The sequence below is a fragment of the Amphiprion ocellaris genome, chromosome 2, assembly GCF_022539595.1.
Source record: "Amphiprion ocellaris isolate individual 3 ecotype Okinawa chromosome 2, ASM2253959v1, whole genome shotgun sequence".
In the NCBI taxonomy this organism is placed as follows: Eukaryota; Metazoa; Chordata; class Actinopteri; family Pomacentridae; genus Amphiprion; species Amphiprion ocellaris.
This window is the reverse complement of record NC_072767.1, coordinates 20,605,573-20,632,150: the sequence shown is the minus strand read 5'-3', so window position 1 is coordinate 20,632,150 and position 26,578 is coordinate 20,605,573. Positions and strand designations below refer to the sequence as shown.

Here is a 26,578-nt window from a genome sequence, read left to right as displayed (position 1 = left end):
GAATGTACAAAAGGGCAATCCAGTTCAGCTTGTATGAATCTGGAGCAATATTTCACTTTGGTAGAAAATGTAAAACTAGCATTTGTTTATAGTTGCACAGGTTTTCCTTTTTGCTTTCTTCAGCTATTTCTCTGGCTTTCTTTTTTTTTTTTGCTACTTCTGTCTGGATACAGAGAAATATGCATTTGTTGCTGTCACACATTAGGGGATGCGTGTCAAGGGAATTACTTGGTGTTAATCTGTTCAGATCTTCAGAGGGCGGGTATTTATGCCAAGGGCACAGTGAAAATTTCTACCAAAATGACATATCACTGCATTCAAGGATGGGTTCATTTCAATTCAATCAATTCCAATCACACATGGGAAAAGCCAAATGGATTTTACGATAACAGAAGATGCTTTTGTCAATATTTTCATTTCATACTTTTTGTTTCCAGCTACAATATGATTGAATTGAAGTAAGCCCTGGTTACTTAAGTCACTGTATGTTTCCTCTAACAGGTCTGTGATCTCCTCTACAGTCTTACCCTCCAGGTCCAAGCCCTCCATCTCATCTTGCAGGGACAAAAGTGAATCAACATTAGTTTTACTACTTTTGTGTCTGCATGTGTTTGTGCATATACTCTGTTTTCCTGACTGCGATATTTTCCAGCTCACCCATTCATGCATATGAATTTGAGTACAATGTAAGTGTGTGCATGGACAGTTTGACTATGCGTGTCTGGATGAAATTGTTGACTTGCTTTGCGATTTTTGGGAGAACCAGTCCGATTTTTACACTGAGTCATTTTTAGCCCACATTCAGGTACAGGGTTAAACTTGTGTGAGGTTAGTTTAGGGATAGAAGTTAAATTAAGGGTTAATTAAGCCTCGTGATTAGTTGGAAAACATAGAACGTAAGCAATACAGAAATGCTCATTCTCAAATTACACATTACACATTATTTCATACATAGGTTCCATAGTAGTTAATACCTCAGCACTGTTTAAAGGCCACCTTTAAATCTGTGAAAACATCAGATTCAAAACCACTACATATAGACAAATCTGGACTAGCTCACCCCAGACAATCTCTTTGGAATACAGTTGCAGATTTGTAAAAAAATTTATTCTACTTTAAAGAAGGCAGTATTGAGATTTTTGAGTGTTTGGCTTGTCTGGGTGAAGTCTAAATATAGTAGTTTTAGATCTGGACCAGTTGCAATCTGGCATATATGTGGAGAAAACATGTTAACACCACCATTTCTTGTTTGGAAAAACTAAAAACAAAATTTTCTTTCACAAATTTGAAGGTTGGTTTAAAAACTGTCACTAGGAGTAAGAGCATTGCCTATAATGACCAACACCAACAGCAAGTTTAAAAAACAGACAATTGGTCACTCTGTACTGTAAGTTAAGCTTCCCTTAACTTTACTCCGAAGTACCAAATTAGAGGCTAACTAACCAGCTTTGTTGTCAGAGTTATGATTTCTGGTTCATTTTTATTTACAAAGAAAGAATTAAAGCTTTGGATACCAATAGGGCTATATATAGACAAAAAAATCCAGGTATGGTGATTGAGATATTCAGAAAAACTGATGAAAGAAACCCCATTTGACAAAAATACTCAAAAGTTAATTGATCACTAGTTCTGAACTCCTCTTAGTTGTTCATGTTTCCACATAGAGTGTGATCTGCAGTATGTTTGTCTGCCCCAATACCCCCATAGTACCAGCAATAGCCAGTGCGTCCTGGTGTTCCTGGTGGCAGGAGAAGAGCACGTTGGGACTCAGGTCTTTACAGGGGAACTGCTCCCACGGTGGCGTCAGGTCTTTCTGCTTGTCCACACCTTCTACTTCTATATCCAGTATCACATGGAACAGCTGGGGATACTTCTCAGGAGAGTCACAGGCATCGAGCTCCGGTCTGAGAGGTAAATGAAGGTTTGCGACAAAGAAAATGTGTGTTTGTAAGACGTGGAAGTGATTGTCTCTAATATATAACATGGTTGTTGTTCTCTTTAAAGCAGTTAAACCAACGAAATGTTCTTACTTGTTAAACTTTAACATGGTGGTTCCAGGAGCGATGAAGCCTGTGTGGAACTGGATTTGGAAGATCTGAGTGTTGGACACCTAACAGCAGGACAAAAGGGGAATTTCACCATATTGTATTGTATCCCACACAGTAGTCACTGTATTACAACTAGTAAAAATGACATCTTGATCATTAAGATTTTGGGTCTGGGTTTTATACATTTTATCCCATGATACCACTTAATCCATCATTTTATATTAACTTATTTGTATTACATTTTTCAAAATTGCAAAATTACACAGTCCTTCAGCAAAAACAACTCTGAACACTAGAAGCTCTAAAATAAAATACAACAAATATCAGGTAAACAGTCAGGTGAAAATGGATGCAATGAGGCATTGCTGGGACACTACAAATGACCCAGAACTGCTCAATTCAAGCATGAAGAGAAGGCTCTAAACAAGGCCACTTAAACCCATTTACCCAAACACAATTTTAAGTCTAGTCAAATGATCAATCAGATTTTACATTAAAAGCCTTTGATTCCAAGATAATGAACAGATACAGGTACACCCATATGCATCTTAGAGAACAATAATCATAACCAAAAGAAATGCTGTCCCAAGTGGCATATTTCCATAAACTAAGCCTATACGGAAATTAAAAACCATCTATCTCCTACTTCATGTTACTTTTTGTCTCCTGACAAAAGCTGTACAAACATTCAGCTAAGGTGCAGCCGCATCCTGAAATGGTTCAGCAGCTGACAGTTCCACCAGGATCCTTCTCTCAGTGTCTTAGTGCTGTTAAGTCTGCCTGAAATGTTGACTTTATCTGAGGAACTAGTACTAAACCAGATTCTGCTGGACACAGGAGTGCGACAGTGAGTTGAGCGTACCTTGGCCTGCAGACGTCCTCCAATGGTCGACCTCATGTGGTAGACGGAAACCACAACATCTCCTTGAACGCTCACACCCAGAGGGAAGCCGACCTTCCCCTCCTGGAGCCTGTGCTCTCTGAGACAGAAGAAACAAACATGGAGAATGGAATTAAAGGGGTAAAAATTAAACAGTGCAGTGAGACTTGATCATACTTAATTTATACTACACTGTGCATCAAATTTTTGAGAATTTTACACTTTAAATAAGATCCGCTGTGCAGTATAGATGTGCTGTACTATGTTGTCTTTCCTCTCTGTGATGTTATAAACGATGCCTCGTCATCAACTAATTTCAATGCTATGATCATGTTTGTTAGCAACTCTCCCTGATGTTTCTCACCTCATCCTCTCGTACTCCTGTGCAGTGGTGAAGATCTTGGTTTCTCCGATGAGGACATCACAGAAGGGCCGACATCCGCTGCGCTGCTTGTTGAAGCAAGGGACCGGACTCATAGTGAGTCCTTTGATCACCAGGGGCTTAGAGTGGGGTAGGCTGGGCTTCTCTGATACCATGCTACACACATAGCCTATGTACCTGCATGCAGCACAGGAAAGTCAAAATCTGATTATGCATATCCTTGAATTTGCAATAAGCCTACAAATCTACCATTAGCCATTCTGCAGCAGGAGCTTATTGTAGACTTCACAGCATCAATAGCTGCATCAAACTACTGAGCCATTAAAGTAGATAAAGGCCTGTCTAGAATGATGCCATTAATTCCATTCCCATAAACTCTCAGTCAACTTGCATTAAAGCTCTGACTCATGATGAGAATCTTCCAGAAGCATGGATTGATAAACACTCCAAGTACAGGCTGGCGAGGTAATAAAAGGTCCAACCTTGAGGTTCTGCCAGCTCGGAAGCAGGAAATTCATGTTTAATCTGAGGAAGCTGATGACTGCTGGCTGCTCAACATATCAGAACATCAACCTATAACATTATATGATCTGAAAGTGAGCAGAATTAGATAAGAAAAACATTCTGTCCTCTAAGTTGGGAGATTAGAGAACAGAAACTAACTGTGGTTTTTGAAAGAGTGAATTAGCTCTTAACCTCACCAAGCGTTGACTTTTTTTTTGTAGAAGATGGGTAATCCCAATGTAAAATATCCATGCTGAGTAAGACTTGTAATTTGATTGTGAATGTACAATTACATAGCTACATATTGGTGAAACAACTGTACATAAATAGAACCTCTGCATAGAATAAATGTTGTTTTTTGATCCTTATTGAAAATGAGACTAAACATCAGAGAAACACGGGAAAAGAGAAGGCATCTAAAAGCTGTCTCATTCCTTTCTGCTTTTTCTCCTTCTGTCTCACTCATATACACTCATGTTCAGGGATGCAAACCTGCGGTGTGAAGGCCAGAGGCCAGAACCTGGTCTCTTGGCGCTGAGCAGCTGCATGGCAGGAACTGGGTTGCTGAAGAGGTGGCAGAAGCAGAACATGGCACAGACCAAAACACCGGAGGGAGCACGACCATCCTGAGAACACAGTCAGGGAGGCTCTGAGGCGTCTTACAAAACGCTGCATGATTATTATACTTCAGCTTCAATAATGCACTTTTTGGGGTCAGCATGCTTGATTACATTAACTTCTTGGAAATTTTCAAAGCGCTGAAGAAAAGCCATTTCATTTTCTTTATATCACAGCTCAAAGTTCGAAGAGTATAAAAGATGAAAAACATCCCAGATGACTCAAACTCATGTGCAACAAACAAATGTAATTAACAGTGGAGAATTATTTTGGCTCCCTGGATTTATTCACAGCTGCAAAGTTACTGTGAGTTCATTTCAGGTTGCAGGCAGAAAAAAACATTCTTGTGATCTGGAACAGTGAATTTAAAAAGGAACCGTTTGGTGGAGATTATACAAGGAGCAGGTTGCCAGGCCACAGCCAAACCACAGCGACTTGGCAATAACATGCTCCACCACATGCCAGTGTACAGTATTGCTGTCACTGATGTAGAACAAACAGAAAACCCAGTTTTGTTAAATACTTTGGTGGTAGTTGGATTTCAAAACATTTGTGATACACAGTATGTCGAGGTTTTAGCCATGTTTGAACTAAAAGTGCTTTCGTCTGACAGTCTGTGCATTTCTACAACCAGCACACGAAAACGTGATCCACACTTTCACTGAAAAACTCTCATCATCTGCTTTGTCAAACACTTAATTCTCCTTTCGATACCGACTGCGAAGCAGCAACAGAAGGCGGAGAAAGTGACAGGAATGATAGGAACTTAACAGAAACAATACAAGCAGTTTGACAGGCTCCACGCTGTGGTTTACTGTGTTTGGAAACAAGAAAGACTAACACTCCTGCATCCAGGAATGGCAACAGTTGGTGGAGAGGAGGAGCAGATTCCTGGTCTGTGTGGTATTGCAGCCTTTTTTTGATGGAAAGTGGGAAGTTCCCTTTGCGAATGTTAATGTGGTGTATTTAGAAAAAAAAAGACAGTGACAGTTTGTTACACAAACACTAAATGTGTCATTTTTTTGAACTGTTTAAGTACAATCATCATGATTCATTCAGTGTAAAAATCTCTTTTAGTGGAGATCAGTATTTGATGCACAAGCCAAACTGACAAACCAATGTTGGCAATAAAATGTGAAATGAGTCACTGTTCACTTTGACACTCAGTATGATTCACTTTGTCTTCTGGCAGCATATTTTTGATCCTGAGCCTGGACTGAAAAGTGGGTCATGGTACAAAAAAAACATCCCCAAAAATCTGTGGATGTGTTGTGGGACAAACAAAACAAGTCCCTCCACATTAAAAGTGCATTTTTATGTTTTCATGGCAAAACAAGGTAATCAAGAAAAGGTTACACGAGCTGCCTACAGCTCCAAATACCTTTTGGAAAACTGGCAATGCTAGAATTGATGAGAACCAAGGCAATAAATGGAAATGTGAAGGAGGATGGTGCTGAATGTGATGGACTCCATGAAAGTGTCTTCTTACCGAGCAGGTGATGACACACACATTCTTGGGATTCTGTTTGAGCCAGTTGTGCATGTTCTTGCACACAGCAAACAGGTTGTGGAGGCTGGGAGCTTGGCGTGATGGCCAGTTACACTCTGAGACCTGGAAAGTAGTGAATGACGAAATAAGAGGAGGAAGGAGGAAGCCGGGAGAGACAGATAAGCAGGTAGATATATAGACAGAGAAAAAGGAGCAGATTCGAGGCAAAAAGCAAACGAAGTAAACACGGAACAGGCAAAGAAAAGCAGAGAGAGAAGGGAGAAGAGAGGCGAGGAAATGGTTGGAAAACAGAGGAAAAATTGGAAAAGCAAAAAAGAAAGAAAAAAAAAAAGACCAAAAACCAGGAGGGGAGCAAAAAGGAGAGGTTGAGGTTAGTAACAGCACTGCAGCAACAGAGCAACACAGCACACCAGTTGCCATGATGAGTCATCTGCTAAGGCACAGCAACTTCCACAAGCAGACAGGGGGCCATCTTGGCCATGTTAACTCCGCAGCTTGACTCCTCAGCATTTTTGGAAGTATCTGCCGGAGGGTGGCAGTCTTTTATCTAGAGAGCTTCCACATGTGCCTGGACTTGAACCCGAATCCAGCTGCGCAGAAGAGCTGAATGCAATGAGCTATGGACCCCATGCTGAGGACAGTCATAATCACAAAAGCATAATAAGAGAGAATACAAGGAGCATTCAGACTTTATTTTCTGAATGTAAATGTAGCTGGAACACACGGCTCAGTGACTCACAAGTTGTACTTTTTATTTTAGACTCTTCTGGTCACAAGTGCTTGTTGCTGTGGTGAAGTGCATAAAAGATGCACTGTTTGTGGAATAACTGTCATGCTACATTGCTTCCCAAAAACTCCAAATTTCCTGACAGTTCACGGTTCATTCACACAATCATTGAACGGAACGAAGCTTTTGTGAATTGGGGATTCTGTGGGGTTAGAGACTTTTCATTTATTTTAGCGCACACATTCTTTTAACATAGTATTTAAGAGCACTTTACTGTGCCATACATGAGGAACAAAAAAAGCACTTTAAAATTACAATGTTCTTTTTAATGTTGTTTTGTCTTTTTGTGTGCAATTGTGCGTCTTGCTTGGTTGTCCTTCTTATGCTACTTGTATGCCCTTTTTAATTTCCCCTTGGGGACAAATAAAGTTTTTTGAATTGAATTGATCTCAATTCATATTAGTTTTCTGGTCTATATGGTTGTCTCCCAGTAGGTCATACCAAAAACTCAATGTCCAGTATTTATATAGACAGAAAAAAATATCTGCTAAAGACTTAAGGACGGAAAGAGCTTATTAGAACCATAGCATTGGCTAATTAATTCTCTGTGGGTTTGTCATTTGACATCTTGCTCCCAAGTGGACAAAAAGTAGCTAGTATAGGTTCATGATAGAGGAGAAATAAGCAATGATGGGCCAGATTGAGAAAGCTAATTAGAGGCTTCACCTTAAACTTCCCATGGGATTAATAAAGTATCTATCTATCTATCTATCTATCTATCTATCTATCTATCTATCTATCTATCTATCTATCTATCCTCCATGTTGCAACAGTTTATGGCTGCATATAGCAACAAGCTGTACATATGTCCTCACATTTCACTCTAACATTGTTGGAATGAAGGCAGTGAATATGGTGCAGCAACCACTAACAACCAATACAAACTAATCAATCTCTAATGGTTTCATCTGTAGCTTCATGATGTACAGTCACACTCACTCTGTTGGAGAATTTGGCGCCACGGTAGTTGCGCTGTGATAGGTTGAAGACAGTATAGTGGTCTGCATGGCGACTGTCGAGGAAGGAGCGGATGTCCTCGACGTGGTTCTGGTAGCCGATCTGCACTGACTCCGCTGGGTAGGTCATCACTGGAAAAAACAACATTGTGCATGAGATGTTGGGTGGAGTTTCATGTTGTAGACGCTCTGACAATATCTTTATCTACAGTGGACCACAGGTCTGCCAAATGGTTATTTTTAAAATTGAAATGTGAGGAGTAGGTCTACATTGAAGCATGACTATCAGCAGCGGCATGACGGGATATAATGCCTTCAGGGGACAAATGTCCGGCTGACTGCATCCTCTAAAGGACACACTGCTGCTCCACGCTCTTCAGAATAAAACACTATCAGGATGCAGAGGCCTGTTCATCTCAATATTTTACAGGGTGATACAATCTCAATTAAAGTCTAGTTTTTTTTTCAGTGTGTGATTTTAGTATTGTGAACCAAACATTTATTTATCATATAGTCCATCCATATACATAAGTTCTAAGTCCATTAGCAACAATGGTAAGTGTTTACCTATTATCCGTGATGTTATGTAGGCAATGTCCAGCTCCCCTTTGGTGTACCTGTAACAGAAATACAGTTCTGTCATTCAGTAATATAAAAAGATCACATTTCAAAGCTGTGACATTACAAACACCTCAACAAGAGTTGGAAATTTACACAGTTTTGAGAAATCCACCAAAAGCACCCCACTTTTGTGTTCCTGAGGTATGTTTTTTAAGATATGAGGTGCCTTTGCAAGATGTTGACTGTTTCCATGCACTCCCATTAAGGAAGGTCAAATGATGCCTCATCCTTGAAAAACCTCAAATCACTGAAAAGAGAGGATCAATGTTTGAGTATCATCCATCCATCCATTATCTATACACCGCTTAATCCTCACTAGGGTCGCGGGGGGGGCTGGAGCCTATCCCAGCTGACTTGGGCGAAGGCAGGGGACACCCTGGACAGGTCGCCAGTCTGTCGCAGGGCTACACATATAGACAAACAAGCACTCTCACATTCACACCTACGGGCAATTTAGAATAATCAATTAACCTCAGCATATTTTTGGACTGTGGGAGGAAGCCGGAGTACCCGGAGAGAACCCACGCATGCACAGGGAGAACATGCAAACTCCATGCAGAAAGATCCCGGGAAAGCCGGGACGCGAACCAGGGACCTTCTTGCTGCAAGGCGAAAGTGCTAACCACTACGCCACTGTGCAGCCCCTTGTTTGAGTATCCAGCATCCAAAAAGTTGATGTACAGTTGTGCTCATAAGTTTACATATCCTGGCAGACTTTATGATTTCTTGGTCATTTTTCAGAGAATATGAATGATAACACAGAAACTTTTCTTTCACGCATGGTAGGTGGTTGGGTGAAGCCATTTATTATCAAACAACTGTATTTACTCTTTTTAAATCATACTGACAACAGAAACTACTCAAATGACCCTGATCAAAAGTTTACATACCCCAGTTCTTAAAACCGTGTATTCCCCACTTTAACATCAATGACAGCTTGAAGTTTTTTGTGATAGTTGTAGATGAGGGTCTTTATTTTGTCAGATGGTAAAGCTGCCCATTCTTCTTGGCAAAAAGCCTCCAGCTCCTGTAAATTCTTGGGCTGCCTTGCATGAACTGCACATTTGAGATCTCCCCAGAGTGGCTCAATGATATTGAGGTCAGGAGACTGAGATGGCCACTCCAGAACCTTTACTTTATTCTGTTGTAACCACTGACAGGTAGACTTGGCCTTGTGTTTTGGATCGTTGTCATGTTGGAACGTCCAAGGATGTCCCATGCACAGCTTTCGGGCTGATGAGTGCAAGTTTTCCTCCAGTATTTTCTGATAACATGCTGCATTCATCTTGTTTCCTGTGCCTCTGTAGCTCACACATCCCCAAAACATCAGAGATCCACCTCCGTGTTTCACAGTAGGGATTGTGTACTTCTCATTATAGGCCTTGTTTACTCCTCTCCAAATGTAACGTTTATGGTTGTGGCCAAAAAGTTCAATTTTGGTCTCATCACTCCAAATGACTTTGTTCCAGAAGTTTTGAGGCTTGTCTCTGTGCTGTTTGGCATATTGTAAGCGTGATGCTTTGTGGCATTTGCGTAGTAACGGCTTTCTTCTGGCGACTCGACCATGGAGCCCATTTTTGTTCAAGTGCCTCCTTATTGTGCATCTTGAAACAGCCACACCAGTTTTTTTCAGAGACTCCTGTATTTCAGCTGAACTTATTTGTGGGTTTTTCTTTGCATCCCAAGCAATTTTTCTGGCAGCTGTGGCTGAAATTTTTGTTGGTCTACCTGACCGTAGTTTGGTTTCAGCAGAACCCCTCAGTTTCCACTTCTTAATTAATGTTTGAACACTGCTGATAGGCATTTTCAGATCCTTGGATATCTTTTTATATCCCTTTCCTGTTTTATACAGTTCAATTACCTTTTCCCACAGATCCTTTGACAATTCTTTTGCTTTCCCCATGATTTAGAAGCCAGAAACGTCAATGCAGCACTGGATGAAAGATGAAGGGCCTGTCAACAGCCCAGCAACTCACTGACCTTTTATACACACACACTGATTACAAGCAAATAGATCACAGGTGAGGATGGTTACCTTTAGTAGCCATTCAAACCTGTTTGTGTCAACTTGTGTGCATGTTATCAGGCCAAACCTCCAGGGTGTGTAAACTTTTGATCAGGGCCATTTGGGTACTTTCTATTGTCATTATAATTTCAAAAGAATAAACACAGTTGTTTGATAGTCAAACACTATAGCACAACACTAACCATGAGTGAAAGAAAGGTTTTTGTGTTATCATTCATATTCTCTGAAAAATGGCCAAGAAATCATAAATTCTGCCAGGGTATGTAAACTTATGAGCACAACTGTACATCTCTGCCTCTCACTGTTGGTGCACCAGGCTGTACTGCATGACATGCATATCCAAGTGATTGGACTCAACAGGCTTTAGAGCAGAAGCTTCCATGTGTCTGACTGTGGGGAAGTTATCTTTTTTGGGCTCACCACTCTAGGCTGAACTGCCCGGGATCAAAAGGATACCATATGTGAATTCTTCAATTGAACAGCATTGCCTTTCATTGCCAAATTTAGCAATTCCATATGGAGATTTTTTTTTAAACAGTGGGAGCAGCTGCAGTGCACACACATACAAGTACTACTGCAGCATGCAAGTGATGGAAAACAGTGTGACGGAAGCACTGTGAAGCAGGTGGGGCTGGAGAGGGATGTATTTTGGAGAAATGACTCACAAATAACGACTTGCTTCTCGTAACTGAGAGCAGCGGAGGACAGCTCAGCTCCCTGTACGGCACTTGCAAATGCAAAACACATTAATAGGCTAACGTGTATCAAATTGAGTTGACTTGTTGCCTGCTGTGAAAATCCCGCAAGCTAGGCCGATCTGGGACAGTCATCTCTGTGTGGTCATGGAGGAGTGCCATATGGGCCTGATGCAATCCTAGACCTGGTTATGTAATGCTCCTCAACTAGTCTGCTAAAGACCAGGAGAAGGATAATAGTGCCACGAGGTTTTCTTTAAACTTTCAAATGACACAAAATACAATGTTTTGAGTGAATGTGCGATTCTGGCATCTCTGCAAAACTTGACAGTTTGTGTGGTATAGCCTGGAAAAAGCAGATGACAGCAAAGATGACAGACAAACAACCTGAGTTAAATCCATCAGAGAGACAGGAGTTTGTAAGTACTCCATAATGAAGTCATGTGACCACAAATCAGGCTTCTTTTTTTGATCCAATTCTGTGTTGATCTCAGTTTGACAGACGCAAAGTGTCAAAAAGTAACATAAAAGGTGTTTCTAAGATGTAATTATACTCAAAAAATTAATTTTTATAGCCAATATATTTTTTCTGAACTTAACTGAGACATTGCTACAACAACTACTGCTTTTTGTGTTGCAAAAATAAGTAATGTTGAAATTACATTTATTTTCCACACTGTCTAAACTAGACAAGCGAGATTTCTCCAGGATCTTGGCAATGTGCTGTGTAAATCTGTGGTTTTACCTGCTTCTGTCCTGAAATAGCTAGTTGGCTGTTAGAGGAGAAAAGCAGGTCAGGTGTCAGGTTTAAATGCTCATGGCCAATAGCCATAGAGTATGCAAATGAGCAGTGCCCCTGATCTCTTGAGGATAGAGTTGCGGCCAATTAAAATGTACTGCAAAGTGTGGGAAATAGAATGAAATGAGTTGAAGGACAGAATTGTACAGAAGGGCTAAGCAGACACTGGATCATTTCCTTTTTTCTAAGGAAATCAGTTTTAAAATGTAATTTATATTGGATACAGTTCATACAATGAGGACCTATCGACATTTCAGCTGTATAATTTAATGCTAGAATTGTTGTTGACAAGGTGTTTGTCTAGATTTCACTGAGAAGTGTGGCAGATATTTTTTAAAAACACAATAATCTCCTGATGTTGATTAACCGACACATTACATTTGAAAAATCAATTCTAAATTACTTTTAAGTAATAATCATCTCCAGCTTTTCTCTATACTGTTTTTCATTTTCAAAAGAATCAGTAATGGCACGCCCATTCTAACTTATCAAATCATGAAATTATGTAGCCTGAAATGAAAATGAATGAATGAAATTGAATACAATGATAGTCTGCTAGTTGAAACAATCTCAAATACTCTTGCTAGAGTTTGGCTTATATTTATGGAATTTGTTTGTGGCTATTCAAAGATAATCAGCAAAAAAATGCAAACAAACAGATGAACAATCAAACAACAACACCACATTAGTGTTCCATCCATCCATCCATTATCTATACACTGCTTAATCCTCATTAGTGTTGCGGGGGGACTGGAGTCTATCCGAGCTGACTTGGGGTGAAGGCAGGGAACATCCTGGACAGGTCACCAGTCTGTTATATGGCTACATATACAGACAAACAATCACACTCTCGCATTCACACCTACGGGCAATTTAGAATAATCAATTAACCTCGGCATAGCTTAGGACTGTGGGAGGAAGCCGAAATACCTGGAGAAAACCCACGCATGAACAGGGAGAACATGCCAACTCCATGCAGAGAGATCCCGGAAAGGCCGGGACACGAACCGGGATTCTTCTAGCTACAAGGCAAAAGTGCTAACCACTACGCCACTGTGCAGCCTACAGTAGTGTTAATATAGAAAATCAAAGCAAAGGAAACCAAAGATGTTGTGGTTCATCTTTATAGACATCTTTGTAAGTGGTGTCTAGCTACACAGAGAAAGTAAAAGATTATAAAGTTTGGTTATGTCATACAGTTGTAGCTGTAAGCAAGCAAACAAGCTTGTAAGCATTTAGTGAGCACAAAGATAGCCTTAGATCAAACTAATGATAGTTTGATGTCTAAATTTATCTATTGTACAAATCTATATAATATTTACCATTAAAGCTAGGGAAGGCAGGGAAAAATTTAAAATACAGCCCCCCTCTGGCAGCTCTTCTCTCTCTGTCCTCAGCTCCTCCCATACCAGACTATCATGGGCATATGCACATGTAATAATAATCAAGCTAAAAGCTAACATTTATTCGTGGCTTCTCACATGAATCAAACCCCACTCACCCTCTAATCTACAGCACCTTCACTGTTCACTTGCTATTTATACTCTCTCACCTGCTCCGGTTGAAGACCACTGATTGGCTTAAGTCTCCTATAATAGGCTACATTTTCTAAAGCCTGAAAACAGAACCAGGGAGTCTAGTTCTCTGTCAGACCACTGGAATTACAAAGGAAAGATTAGCAGGTAATTTGCACATAATGCAAAGAATATTTCCAACACCAACTTTATGTTGGAATAATTTGCTCTAATTCCAGGCCAAATCAGAAGTTCTTTTCAAACAACATCAAACAGCTTGAAATGCCTTTGCTCATTTAGGTTTTACACATTTAATTAAAGATCATTTTTCAGCATGTATTCTTCTGTGCTGATAGGTTAGCAGGGTCATTCCACCTTAATTCATTGAAAACCAACGCCTGTGTAGGGTAGTCTGGCCAAAAGGTCAAGGAAGGTGACAGGCAGACAGACTTCTGTTGTGGGAAAAAAGGTGAAGGTTTTACTTTACAGTGCCTGTGCATTAATGTGAGACTTAAAGTGACAAACAAAATAAAATAACCCATAGCTACTGAAAAACAGTCATATTTTTGCAGCAGTGCCTCATGCCTCCCTCAAGGCTGCAAACTCTCTACCCCTTATATAGGTGCTGAATTCACACCTACTCACTTCAGCTCTGCCATCATACAGCATGGTGACCTATCCTATAACCTGAATGCAAACAAATCTTTAAACAGCCCTATTGTACAGCCTACAAGCCTGTAGGCATTTCTAAATGCCTCCCTGAAAGCTAAACATGTAAAATCAATACTTTTAATACAAAATAAATATTCATCAAAAAGGAAAAAAAAAAAAAAAACTCCACTTGGTCTGGCCCAGTGATGTCACTCTGACATCATAAATCCAGGAAGTGCTGGGCCGGCCTACACCCAAACAGTAATCTTGCATGGTGAGTCAGAGCAAAGGAACAAAAAAAAAGTAAGTATGAACAAAGGAACAAAAAATTAAACCGCATTTGACCTGTAAATTAATACAGGATAGCTGATACTAATCAATGGTTGTGTTTTCCCCTTAATCCTCCATATGATGGACGTAAACTGTGACATAATGTCAACACAAACAAGAGTGGGACAGCATGTGCTGCAATGTTACACTAGCATGGTTAAATTAAAGCAAAATGCACATAAAGAAAACAGTATAGTGTAATGTGTAGCATGAAAGTGTCCAGTGAAAAGTGGTGAGGAGAAATGAGAGGTCACAGCCCGATCTTCTTCAATTTGATAGATTTTTTTTTAACGTGGTGAATATTGTTTGAGTTGACCATGTTAAAATCTGGGGTCACAGGTAACATTAGTTTTTGAGTTAAAAATTCTTAAAGAGGGGAGGATGGGTTCGTGTTGATGTTTGCAGAGTTTTCTTGGCGCCATTCTGTGGATCAATATTTGAAGTGCCATAACTTGTGAAATAATCTGGCTACAGTCCTGAAATTCAGCATGCTCATTGATATGAACATATGGTCTTCAATGATACAACCCTGCTTTGATAGAATGATACAAACCACTTATATGATGATGCAAATTTGGTTAAAAAAATGTCAATGTTTATTATATTTTTCCAACCATAAAACCTTTATTGTTAACCCATATTTGACCCATATATAAACATGCATTGAGCAGGTATGATTGGTAAAACCACTCCAACAGCAGTCCCAAATGGAAGCGCTATGTAATATTGATACTGAGCTAAAAGAAAAATCATGGTTTTCCAACTTGTAGTGCTTCAACAAATTTATGAAAAGTGGTACCAGCAGTCACGTGTAAATGGTGTATATATTTTTACTTGTTTTTGATCTCTTTATCAAGATCTGTTTTAATTCACTATAAACTTATTAGCAAAGAGTCTCATAGAAACACTGTGTTGGGAAAGTTAGTAGCAATAATACAAGAGCAGGTCAGGCGAGAACTTATTTTTTTAATTTCGTGAATTAAGGTGGAATGACCCTAGGGTGAAGTGCAACCAATCAGGGACAATGGTCAAGACCACAGAGTGACTACAGACAGAGGGACGCAGCTGCATCAGAGCTACAGCAGCATATTTTTCGCATGTTTTGTGAAAAAAATAAATAATGACACTGATAAATGGAACTGAATATCAAATCCAGTAATCGCCAGGCTGGTAATCATTTAACCTTGAGTAGGCTCAGTAGATTAATTATGCTGTGCTTTCCACAACGACTTAATGCTGATGTTCACTAATGATAATTTGTTTCTTTCTGGCAAGAGGGAGAATGCAGCTAATCTGACAGTTAGTTTATGCTCCTTGTTGCAGCACTAATTCATTCCATTTGGTCTGACTCTTGAAATTAGTACTGCATTTTTTTTTCTCATTTCCATTTAATTTAACTTGTATTATGCCGTTCTTTCAGTAAAACTTTAAAGGTCAGCTGCTGTCTTCAGCTCCAGATGGAGCGGTGTTTAGCTTCCTGCAGTGCTCTTACACACAGACTGAGGGCATCTCCACCACCACAGTGCCTGATGTTTATGTTCTCCTACTACAGAGTAAACATCAAGAGCATAAGAGCCATTTTAGGCCAGATTACATCATTAGAGAGGTGCTCGAACGGAGTCTCTGGTGACTACTCACACACATACACACACACACTCTAACAAACACAGTGTAAGTGGGTTAGATCCCATTGGATATTGGATTTGGGCTCTCTACATTCCCTCCATGCTTCTCTCCAAATTTCACAGTTTCTTCTTTTCTTTTTAATAGCTCCTCTGCTTCATTATTGATAACTTAAAGTTGAGAGTGACAATCAGGAGAAGAGGTAACAGAAGACCAAATGATGGTTACACTGCAACACACTGACCTCAGAGACAGATTTAAAGACCCTGGGAAAAATGAGTTTTTACCTTGTTAACATGCCCTATATGGCATTTTTTTTAATTTAGTAGACACATCATGAGGGAAATCAGCAGACAGTGCCATGACATTCCCACACGGAAACTGCAGTGTACTAATGACAGCCTCAAAAACAGATTCAGATTTCCAGGGTTTCATTTGTGATGAACCTAAAGACCCAATCCAGTCAAACTGCAATGTTGGCCTTTCTGTTTCTTTGTTCTTCTACAAAATCGATTTCCGGTTCAAACTGTAATATTACTCTAATATTTCAACTTGCCGTTGCGTAGCATAGTTCATAGAAACACTGTTTCTTAGTGTTAGAGCAGATTCACAGGTGAGTGGAGAGAGGGAGGTGAGTGCTTTATAGATCTGCACATTCTAGAAGAAGCTACAGTATAGAGTTACATCTGAGCCATTTTTAGGTAGGAAGAGATTATTTTCAGGGAAGCAACTTCTAAATATGTAACTCTGATACACAAAGATGAGTTTTAAGGGTTTAATAAATGATCAGAGAGGGACTTGAACTTGTTTCATGGCACTTATCCAGGCTGTTTTCTCCTGACTAGATCCTTGCTTATGTTGTATCTACTATCAGATGTTCGCCGCTTTGGATTAAAGTGTCTGATAAGGAAATTGTAGAGCTGTAGAAATGTAAAATTTCTTTCACACTTGAAAAAAAAATCCACAGTAAACTATTTTTTTGGAGTTTATCCTATTTCATTCACAGTACTCTTTTTCAAATGACTTTTTTTTTTTTGCCTTTGTTGTAGATACAGCTGAAAGGAAATAGTAAAGGGAAGAGAACAGAGAGAGATTCAGCAAAAAGCCCCGGATGGAATCAAACTCACAGACTCAGCATGGTCCACACACTCAACCAGGTGAGTTACCAGGGCACCCATATTAGTTCTCTTGACTTAATAAATATGAACTATCCTTTTTTTTTTTTTTTTAAACTTAAGATGTCCTGATCATTTATGTTCTTTATATTTTGGCCACTAGAAAAAGAGAGACATATCGGTCAAATTTAGCATTAATAAAATTGGGAGAAATGAGAAACAAAACTAAAAATAAAAAGAGAGGAAGGATGGAAACCAGTGAGCGAGACAAAGCAGAAAGGAGAGGCAGATGAATGTGTGTCTGACACAGAGGTTTGGGAGGGGGGCAGTCTGGGTACAGACCAAGGACACTGTGTCTTTCAGAAAACCAGCTCAGCCATCCAGGCTCCATCGCCATCGTTGTTGTTTCTCACAGACAGAAGAACACACTGTTGAACGTTTGTGCCAGATTGGTTTCCCTGCAAAATTTCTCTTTGACCAGGTAAACAAACAAGTCGGCTGCTTTAAATAATTCAGCAACAGCCGTTTGCCTTGAATACAGATGAGCCAGAAGCAGAGAGAAGCCAATCAAGTCTCACTGGGGCATTAAAAGAGAGCCTGGTTAACAACTGTGCTCACGGGGGTTTCACATTATGTCGAGAAAGCTCTGGGGAATTCCAACTCAAGTGTTCCAGCAGTGGCGCTCAGTAAACTAGGATGAAACAGTCTGCTTAAGAAGTCACACAAACTCAACCTCCGGCTGAATTTCTGCCAAAATAGAAAAACTTCAACCTTCGAAAACCTCCTCTACATAAAAGCTGAACATTGTGCAATCTAGAGAAATGTCTGGCAGCGGTGTAAACAAAAATTACTGGTAAAAATTTCTTGAAACCTACAGAAAAGCAAGCTACAGCGAAGTAATAAAAAGTACAATACAATAAAGAATACATCCAGTAGATGCTCTTAACATCTAGGACAGATCCTAGATCTGTCCCAGATCGCAAACTCCAGGTTAAAAATTGGGACTTTAATGCTTTAATGCTCCACAATTTCAACAGTTTATTGCGAACGTTGTCAGTATGATGCCTGTTGTATTGCAAGTGGGCTTTTTTTACTGTTACAGCCGGACTCGCTTGATGAGAGCAGTGAGATTGAATCAAAACAGTAAAGCTGTGGATTAAAACCAAATAACTGTGCTAACAGATGCCAAAACCTCACACAGGATGAGGGGCTTGATGTCACAAACAGCACAATCATTTGAGTCAAACTGTAATAATAAATAGTTACTTTGACTTTGCCTAAATTTCTAGCCTGGTCCACATCTTGAAATAAATAAATATACAAGCATCTCTTTTTCTTTAACAGATGTTTGTGATGAATGAAATCCTCATATTTGCTTCTTCTAAGTTATGTTTGACAAAAATTTTAACATAAGAAAGTACTGATTTTCTTATTATGAAAAATAAAGAGCAGAAAAGTCAAGAGCAGAATCTCAAAACAGTTTAATCTGATTCAAACTGTGCTTAACAACACTGATTATGCTGCATCAGAAAAATAAGATGTTATTATCCTAAAATAACTCTGATTGCAAGCAGGATTACATTTACCATTTATTTCAGAACGAAATGTATTTCTGTGTGGCAGCGACTGCCTGAATGATGCTGCTGATGAGTACAGAGCAAGTGGAATGAATGAAAGCTGCCTTCGTTGTGGGTGGGACAAAATTAATTCACAAATGATTGGACAGAAAGGGGCTTGTGACTAAAACTATCTCCGTCCCCGCCTATAACTGCTGTGAAGCTCCACTTTTGCATAATAGCAAAGAGCAGCAGAATTCTTAAGAATAAACATCAGATCCAGGAGGATTTTCTTACTCTATCTAGGCCTAATTGGCGGTTCTGTCTCCAAGTAGCACCCTCAAGGGGCAATGTAAGGTAAACCACTCAGTCACTGGACTGAGCCAAGAAAATCATGATCCTAATCTACAGGCCTGCCTCTGCAGGAACATCTGGAAGTGCTCTATAGACATACTGTTCAGGTGTACTCAGTTGATGTACCCTCATCCTTGGGAAATGACTTGTCACCGTTAGCGTTTCTGTGCTTCCAAAGCTTTTTAATGTTACTCGCACAACAACACAGTTAGCTCTTCAGTTTGCCACAGCAGCAGGACAGTTGACACTACACTACCCATTTCTGAAACTGTGGACCATTATGATACCTCTGCTCATCTACCTTTCTGTTCTGAAGCTTTCAGTCGGTTGCCACGGTAGCTTACCTCCGACTGCCCCATTATCCCAACCACCCACTCACACATGCATATACAGCTCCCACAAACACACACCACCACACACATAGGGCCCTAATGAAATGAATCCCTCTGTATCAGCAGTGCACTGGCCATTTGGCACAATGAACTACCATGAATAATTCAGCCAGAAGAGGAGCAATAGACGGCAAAGAGAGAGCAGAGCAGAGGAGAGGAGGAAAGGTGGAGCCGAGATGAGAGGCGAGCGACCGACAAACAGAAGGACAGGACAGTGGGAGTTTGTCAAATGTGAGCAACATTGGAGGGGAGACACAAGAGAGGAATGATCACGATCAAACCTGCTGAGTCAATAGTGAGAGGAGCTGTTTGTGTGTGTGTGTTTGTTTCTGACAATACAGAGGCCCCTTTGTGCTGCCTTGTGCAGATGCCTGTGCACAAACACACTGGGCCGACCGAGCCGTGCCAGACTCTGCTACCTCCCTCCGTCCTCCCTCCATCCACACTGCTCCACTTCTAAAGCTGTTGGAGACACTGAACCAACATCCAGCGTAATCAGCCCTGAACATATGCAAAGCCCAACTACTGCACTGATATTTGAGCTGGGTTTGTGAACACTATTCATCGTTGATCACGGCAATCACTGGAAGGAAACATCCAAATAAGAAGTCAGAGGTGTTGAAATATCTAGAGTGAGCAGCCGCCGGGTCTGCACAGTGTGAAATGTTAGCAGCTATTTCACTACACTGTGCAAGATGCATCTAATAAAATCTAACAATTTATGTCCGACTATAGGAAATCTGTACTGAGGCATTTCAGCTGCAATGAATTACTGCTAGTCCACAATGTTAAAAAGAAAAAAGAATAAATACAAGCAGACACATGTCATCAGCTCCTGTCACTGTTCTCTGCTGCTCATCTGTTTTAAAAATGTAGCAAAAGAACAAACAGGCTTTGGCCAAAGCTGCCATGAAAAAAACATAAGAAGTAGAGAGAGGAAAGGAAAATCCAACTACTGGATGGACAGTTTTGTTAACATGAGTTTCAGGTAAGCGTATTATATGCATTATGCAACATTGCTAGTTGTATATACACTGACTGTTGGGATTTTGCATCAGAATTTTGACGCTGGCTGTGTTTGGACACTAAAGCTCCAAACTGGCTGTCAGTGAGTGTGATATAAGACAGCTGTTTCTGACTTGACTACCAAACAATCCACCACAATTCTCTCACATATGTCATCAAAGGCTCTGTCACAGCCCACAGTAGGACAGCGCTCAGAGGCCTTAAAGCTCCAAATGACAAACATGCTGCCACTGATACATGCAGGATTAAAACAGGCTGAACATACTAGTATATCATCATGGCACAGAACTACAGCACCAGTATTTTCACATTGGCACCTCTGGACCCATATGTCCATTTCAAAATGCGTCACACAGGGAAACAGTTTAGAAATGCAAATGAAATAAGTTTGTCACTGCACCACCAGCAGCAAATGAGTTATTAACCTGTGTCCTTTGTCTTCCCAGACTATCCCGATTCATTTGAAAAAGGAAAGGAAGAGGGAACCACATTTTATTTAATTGAAAACTAGAATTATCCCCACAGGGTTCCATGCCTCTGTTAAACATCCACGCCTGTCCAGACTCATATGATAAATGTAGTGAAGACTTGGATGTGTGCAAGTTCATTGAAAACAATGTAATGATGGTAAATTAAGCTTAAAATACTAATGTTGCAAAGAAACCACAAATTACAATATGTGAAGGGTTCACACACATCTCCAACCCGCAGCACAGAGTATTTTTACAATCACCACAGCTTTAAGGTAGACATCCAAGATTAATGCCACTAATTCAGTATCTGACCATTGAGAAATATGGCGACAAGCTCCCTTTCAGTTATGGTGTGGAGTAATGACTAGAAAGTTGACCTTTTGCCTTTCAGATATGAAATGCTATCACTTCATCATGTAATGCTAGTAGACATTTGTATGAAATTTTGTCAGATTTATGTGAGATCACTTCATCCTTGAGTCCAAGTGGACATTTGTGCCAGATGTATTTGAATTTGCTCCAGGTGTTCCTGATGTACAGCATTCACAAGACTGGAATGAACGTGAGGTCATAGTGACCTTTGTTCACCAAAATCCAATCAGTTTGTCCTTGAATCCAAGAGAAGGTTTGTGCCAATTTTGAAGAAATTCCCTCAAGGCATTCCTGAGATACTGAGGATGGGATGGACAGATGGCCAAAACATAATGCCTCCAGTTACAGCTTTCAATGGTGGGGAGGTATTAAAAAAGAAGCTAACGATGCCATGTCCAAAAGAAAAGAAAACATAAAAGAAAAAGCAAGGAAGCAGGTTTTCCAAATGTAGCTTCTATGTGTTTCTCTAAAAATCCTGGCGCCAACTGATCATGGCTTTTACTTATTTGACATCCTGTTGTCCCTAAATCTAGATCTCTATTTTTCAAACCAGATTTTGTGTATAACTGAACAGCAAACACAGATTTTACACAGGGAGGCACTGTATGTAATAGAGTATGAATGTGGCCGTGACTTACGTGGCGACTTGATGCATGACCTTGGTGGAGGTGTCCTTCAGCGTGTCCTTCAGGTTATCCTTAAAGTTGCTGAAGAACTTCCCTGCTCCTCCTTTCACCATATCCAACAGCCCCCCACCATAGTTGGCATCCATATCTGTGGACAAAAGAGCTTTGGCCAATCAGAATCCAAACAGAAACAAGATACACACACACACACACACACACACACACACACACACACACACACACACACACACACACACACACACACACACACACACACACACACACACACAAAAACCCACAAATGCAAATATCCATGGAAACTGTGCTGGGTTAAAACCTTCTACTTTTTTTCTATGCTGATGATGGTCTTTAGTATGTTAGACAATGCTCAGTGAAAGTCTATGATCCTTCAATTCAAAACTGGAATTCCAAGGGTTTCTATCTGATCATTTGAACATTTGAGTCACTGTAACACACACAAAGTAAACATGTGTGTAGGTGTAAAGCAATGATGGACAAGGACACAAGAGAAAAGGCAGTAAAATGCACACCATCTGGAGCCTTGTATTGCTGTGTGTGCGCACATTCTAAAGCGTAAGCAAATGCTGGAAGAGGCCCAAGTGTTATATCTGAGTCAGCACCCCTCTGGTGATCTGAGAATTTCTCTCCCTCTTCTGTCTCTCTCTCTCCCTCTGTCTCTTTCTTCATCTCTTTCCCTTTATATCCTGTACACTGCAACCACAGTGGCATCGCTTGATATCTAACTTGGCAGTGCCGACAAATCTACTGACATTAAACATGATGCAGCAGAAAATCACCCACTACCGGATTGTCAGCAAGCGTCTCCTCTAAGCACCGAGGTTCATCAGAAACTTCTTGTCCACAGGAAAACCACCCACCGACCAACAGTCAGTCAATCTGTGCTCCATCTTATCATCCTATAAGAGACTACTGGCTCATAGGGGGACATTGAGTATAGTGTCCTACAACTCAACCGGCAAATTCTGATTAAGTATCAAGTTTTGGGTTGGGTTCGGACCACATTGTTGGGAGGGATTAAGGCTTGGTTCTTATCAGTAATAGCTCAATACAAGAAGACTACTGCGGTGTCTGTGTGCGAATATGTAAGTAGGTTATGCCAAATGGAAAAATAGGAAGAAAAATGATTCAATGTGGTGCATTGGCCTGGAAAAAGTTGTGAAAGACACCCTACGGTAATATCTTTTTTTTTTTTTTTTAACCTTACTCACATGTCCATGTAGTGTTTTTTATGCTAGAAGGCACATCATAAGTGAATTAAGCTGTTAATGCCAAGGCTGAGCATTTCCACCTTAAAACTGTAATGTACTGATGACAGTCTCAAAGAAAAGTAATTCAGACTTCAGGGTTTTCATACGTAATAAACCCAAGGAGCCAATCCTGTCAACTAGCAGGGAAGGACTTTCTGTATCACTATTCTTCTTTAGATTAGGTTTCTGGTTCAAACATGTATGGCTGAGTTCCTCCAATATTACAACATGCCAGTGCATGATATATAAAGTAGTTTTGAGTCTTGATTATGTTCCAGTGCAGATGTGCACACAGACAGCCACTGATGCACAGTTATTGTTATTATACTACTTTTAGCATTTTAGCATGCACACTACTGCCAAGCATGAGCCCAAGCTGTCGTTGTAGTGTAATCACTGCGTGGACACAATATTTGGGCTGTACATGGACATGTGCATAGGGGTCCACACGGACTTCTGCTCACTTGGGGAGGTGACAAAATTTACACAATGCAGAAACTCTTATCTTTGTGGACAGTATAACACCGGCATTACAGTGTTTGAGCAGAGTCATAGGTGAGCTGGTGTGCTCAAGCTGCAGTTTGTGAGTGAGGAGTGTGTGGAGAGAGATGGGGACTTCATAGATCTGCACATTCTAAATGAAGCAACAATGCAGAGTTCCATTTTCAAAACACGAAGGGATCATTTTTTCTGGAATACGCAGAGATGAGTTTTGAGGGGTTTAAACATTGACTGGTAGGGGACTTTAAAATGGAACTTACTAGAAAAAAGATCCCAATGAGAGGAGAGTGTTGGTCAGGTTTTACGTCAGCTTCAGCTGTTCTGAGAAGTTCTGAATTTGCCAAATGAGTACTGGGAAAAAGGTGAAACTGAGCAGTTTATTACAGTGAGGCAGATGGTTTGTTGTAATGAGGTATTGCTGTGTCATTAGCTGGTAGTTGGGTGCAATTTGTGTGATGTTCCTGCTGCTAAAACCATAACCTAAGAGGGATAGTTAATTAGCTATTGCAGGCTCTTTTTATATGCAGGGCTGCTGGGCCTCATTCTGTGTATATTGTGGTCACTTCCAGATTAGTTGCTCCTCAAGTGTAAGAAAGCATTTCTGTCTGCCAAAACCAAGGATATTTAATTCCTTTACAAAAACAAATAATCTAATTATAATATTGGGTTGAGTTATTGCAATCAGATACCATATCATACTTACTCTCAGTATCCCTCCCATGTACGGAAATTCGACGAGATTTTGCCAATTTAAATTTCTTTCAAAAAAAACCCATAAAATAATAAGAATAATATATATTTAAAAAGTCTGCATATGTGTGATTAAAGTCAGGTGGTCCGCTACAGCAATCGGTTTGCAACTTCGTAGTTGTGCAGTGCAGTTGCAAAGTATAACTTTAGCCCCCTGATGTATATTCCTCTGGTGCAGTTTCAATTTAAAATGCTTCTTTGCATCATACTCACTGTACGCTGATACCTTGACGTCTCACACACAGCCTGTGCAGTGTGCATATTCTTCATTTTTTGCTGGTAACATGATGCAGTCAAACATCACTTTTTGTTGCTTTTTTATAATACAGTTAATATCTATGACGTTCTGCTGCCATTTACAGATCCTTTGATTTTTCTAAGGATCTCACAGATGTTTCCATCAGATGATAGAGGTTGACATGTATGTGCTTGACTTGCTTCTATAAAACACTTGGAGTGCACTGAAGAGGCACACTCCAGATTTTAGGAGCTGACTTTTACGATGGCAGACGAAGACATCTGCCTTGAGAGAAATGCTGGCTGCTGAGACAAAGTTTGATAAATAATCACAGAGAGCAACGGCTTTAAACTCCTTTGAGGAGACTTCCTCACCACACGTGTTATGTTTGAGATGATTCTTCAATTCCCCCAATTCCAAAATTAGACTTTTCATCTCTGACTTCAGAAATGTCTGATGGGGATTTATTTTTTCCTGGGATATAAAACTTCTGCTTGTCATACAGAGTATGATACGCAGAAAATTTCCAAAACTCAAACCGAAGGTAGCCTATGGCAAGACTACCAGTGTTAGACAATTTTTTTTCATGCAGTGTAGCTCCGTAAATATGCTTAATACCTCAAAACAAATCCAAACAGATTCTTAAAACAACTCATTAAAATCCTAATAAAATTACTAATATTACTTTTATGCATGAAAACACAATACAATGGGATTAAAGAAGACTAAAAGGACCAGCACGGCACCGCTGACTTTATTACATGTCTCTTTAAACCTTGCAACCTTTAGCTGACAGCAAGTCCCATTTTTTTACATCCTGTTACTGCACACATGTACTCAGCTTTCTGAGGTGAAATTTTTTGTGTGCTTCAGGCATTTTATCTCTATTTATCTGTGCAGCAGACAGGGTCCACTCTTTGTAAGTGGAGCAAAAGGAGAGGAAAATATGCAGCAAAGGCTAAAACCCCTGAAATCCACATTTTTTTAATCAACTAATATATGAAGCCTGTTAACGCTCTATTTACTTTGTACAGTATCCTTGGGTGCTCTGAAATGTGCCTATAAATAAAATGTATTATTATTATTAACACTATCGTTGGCTTCTTTATTTGTTGATTGTAATTTCATCTACGAAAGTTAATCGGATAAACCAAGGATGTTGTCTAACATATACAGGAATAATTTTTGTTTGAATATTTATTTACAATTGATAGTCCCTAGAAATACTCCAATAAGAGTGAGAATAATTTTACTATTGATATTTAAGTTATTGACATAAGACACAGAAAATAATATATTTTCATAGATGCTTAGCTGTTATTTTATTAGATGATGTACATATTTTGTCAGAAACCTAACATTAACTAAGCTACAGAATTGAAAATTATTAACGCACATGAGGGATATCTTACTTCAAATTACACTATCATATGTTGCCAAAAAAAAAAAAAAGTATTTTTAATCTTCAGACTAAGTGACAACCCTCCACTGGACTCTAATAACAGTAACAACTTACATAAATTTTTCCAAATATGATATCAACATGTCATCCTATTTGAAGATTAACAAGGCCACTATCATCAAAGAAAAAAACATAAATGCGACTGTATCTGGTGGTCAGGGGGTGACACCTCTTTTTCCCTTTGTTTCCAGTCTACATGCTAAGCTAAGCTAACCAGTTGCTGTCTGTAGAATCATATTAACTACACAGACAAGAGTGCATTATCAGTCTTTTCATCTGTCTCTCAGCAAGAAAGCAACTAAGCTTGTTTCTCAAAATGTTAAACTGTTTTTAAATCTATACCATAGCAGGCATGTCTGCTATGGAATACAAAGTGAAATGCTTTCCTTGCCTTCTTCAGGGAAGGCTGTAGTATCACCAGCAGGTTTTGGTCTATTTTAAGCTCTTTCCTATGCACATCTGCTAACCAGTGAGCATGAC

The 26,578-nt window shown here is 39.8% G+C and overlaps 1 protein-coding gene across 4 annotated transcripts in view; it reads right to left on the bottom strand.

The window, feature by feature from the left end:
- The window catches only part of dnajc6 (DnaJ (Hsp40) homolog, subfamily C, member 6), a 49,004-nt gene that overhangs the window by 11,290 nt on the left and 11,136 nt on the right, over positions 1 to 26,578 (bottom strand). For 3 of the 4 annotated variants that reach the window (XM_055018267.1, XM_055018264.1, XM_055018266.1), the window contains 10 exons: positions 21,871 to 22,006; positions 8,253 to 8,302; positions 7,669 to 7,817; positions 5,922 to 6,044; positions 4,307 to 4,440; positions 3,293 to 3,487; positions 2,911 to 3,028; positions 2,031 to 2,110; positions 1,711 to 1,904; positions 528 to 554 (listed from right to left, as the gene is read on the bottom strand). In XM_055018267.1, the coding sequence (XP_054874242.1) occupies positions 528 to 554; positions 1,711 to 1,904; positions 2,031 to 2,110; positions 2,911 to 3,028; positions 3,293 to 3,487; positions 4,307 to 4,440; positions 5,922 to 6,044; positions 7,669 to 7,817; positions 8,253 to 8,302; positions 21,871 to 22,006 (1,206 nt within the window). The remainder of the gene's footprint in view (positions 1 to 527; positions 555 to 1,710; positions 1,905 to 2,030; positions 2,111 to 2,910; positions 3,029 to 3,292; positions 3,488 to 4,306; positions 4,441 to 5,921; positions 6,045 to 7,668; positions 7,818 to 8,252; positions 8,303 to 21,870; positions 22,007 to 26,578) is intronic. The other variant, XM_023290512.3, reaches the window with a different exon arrangement.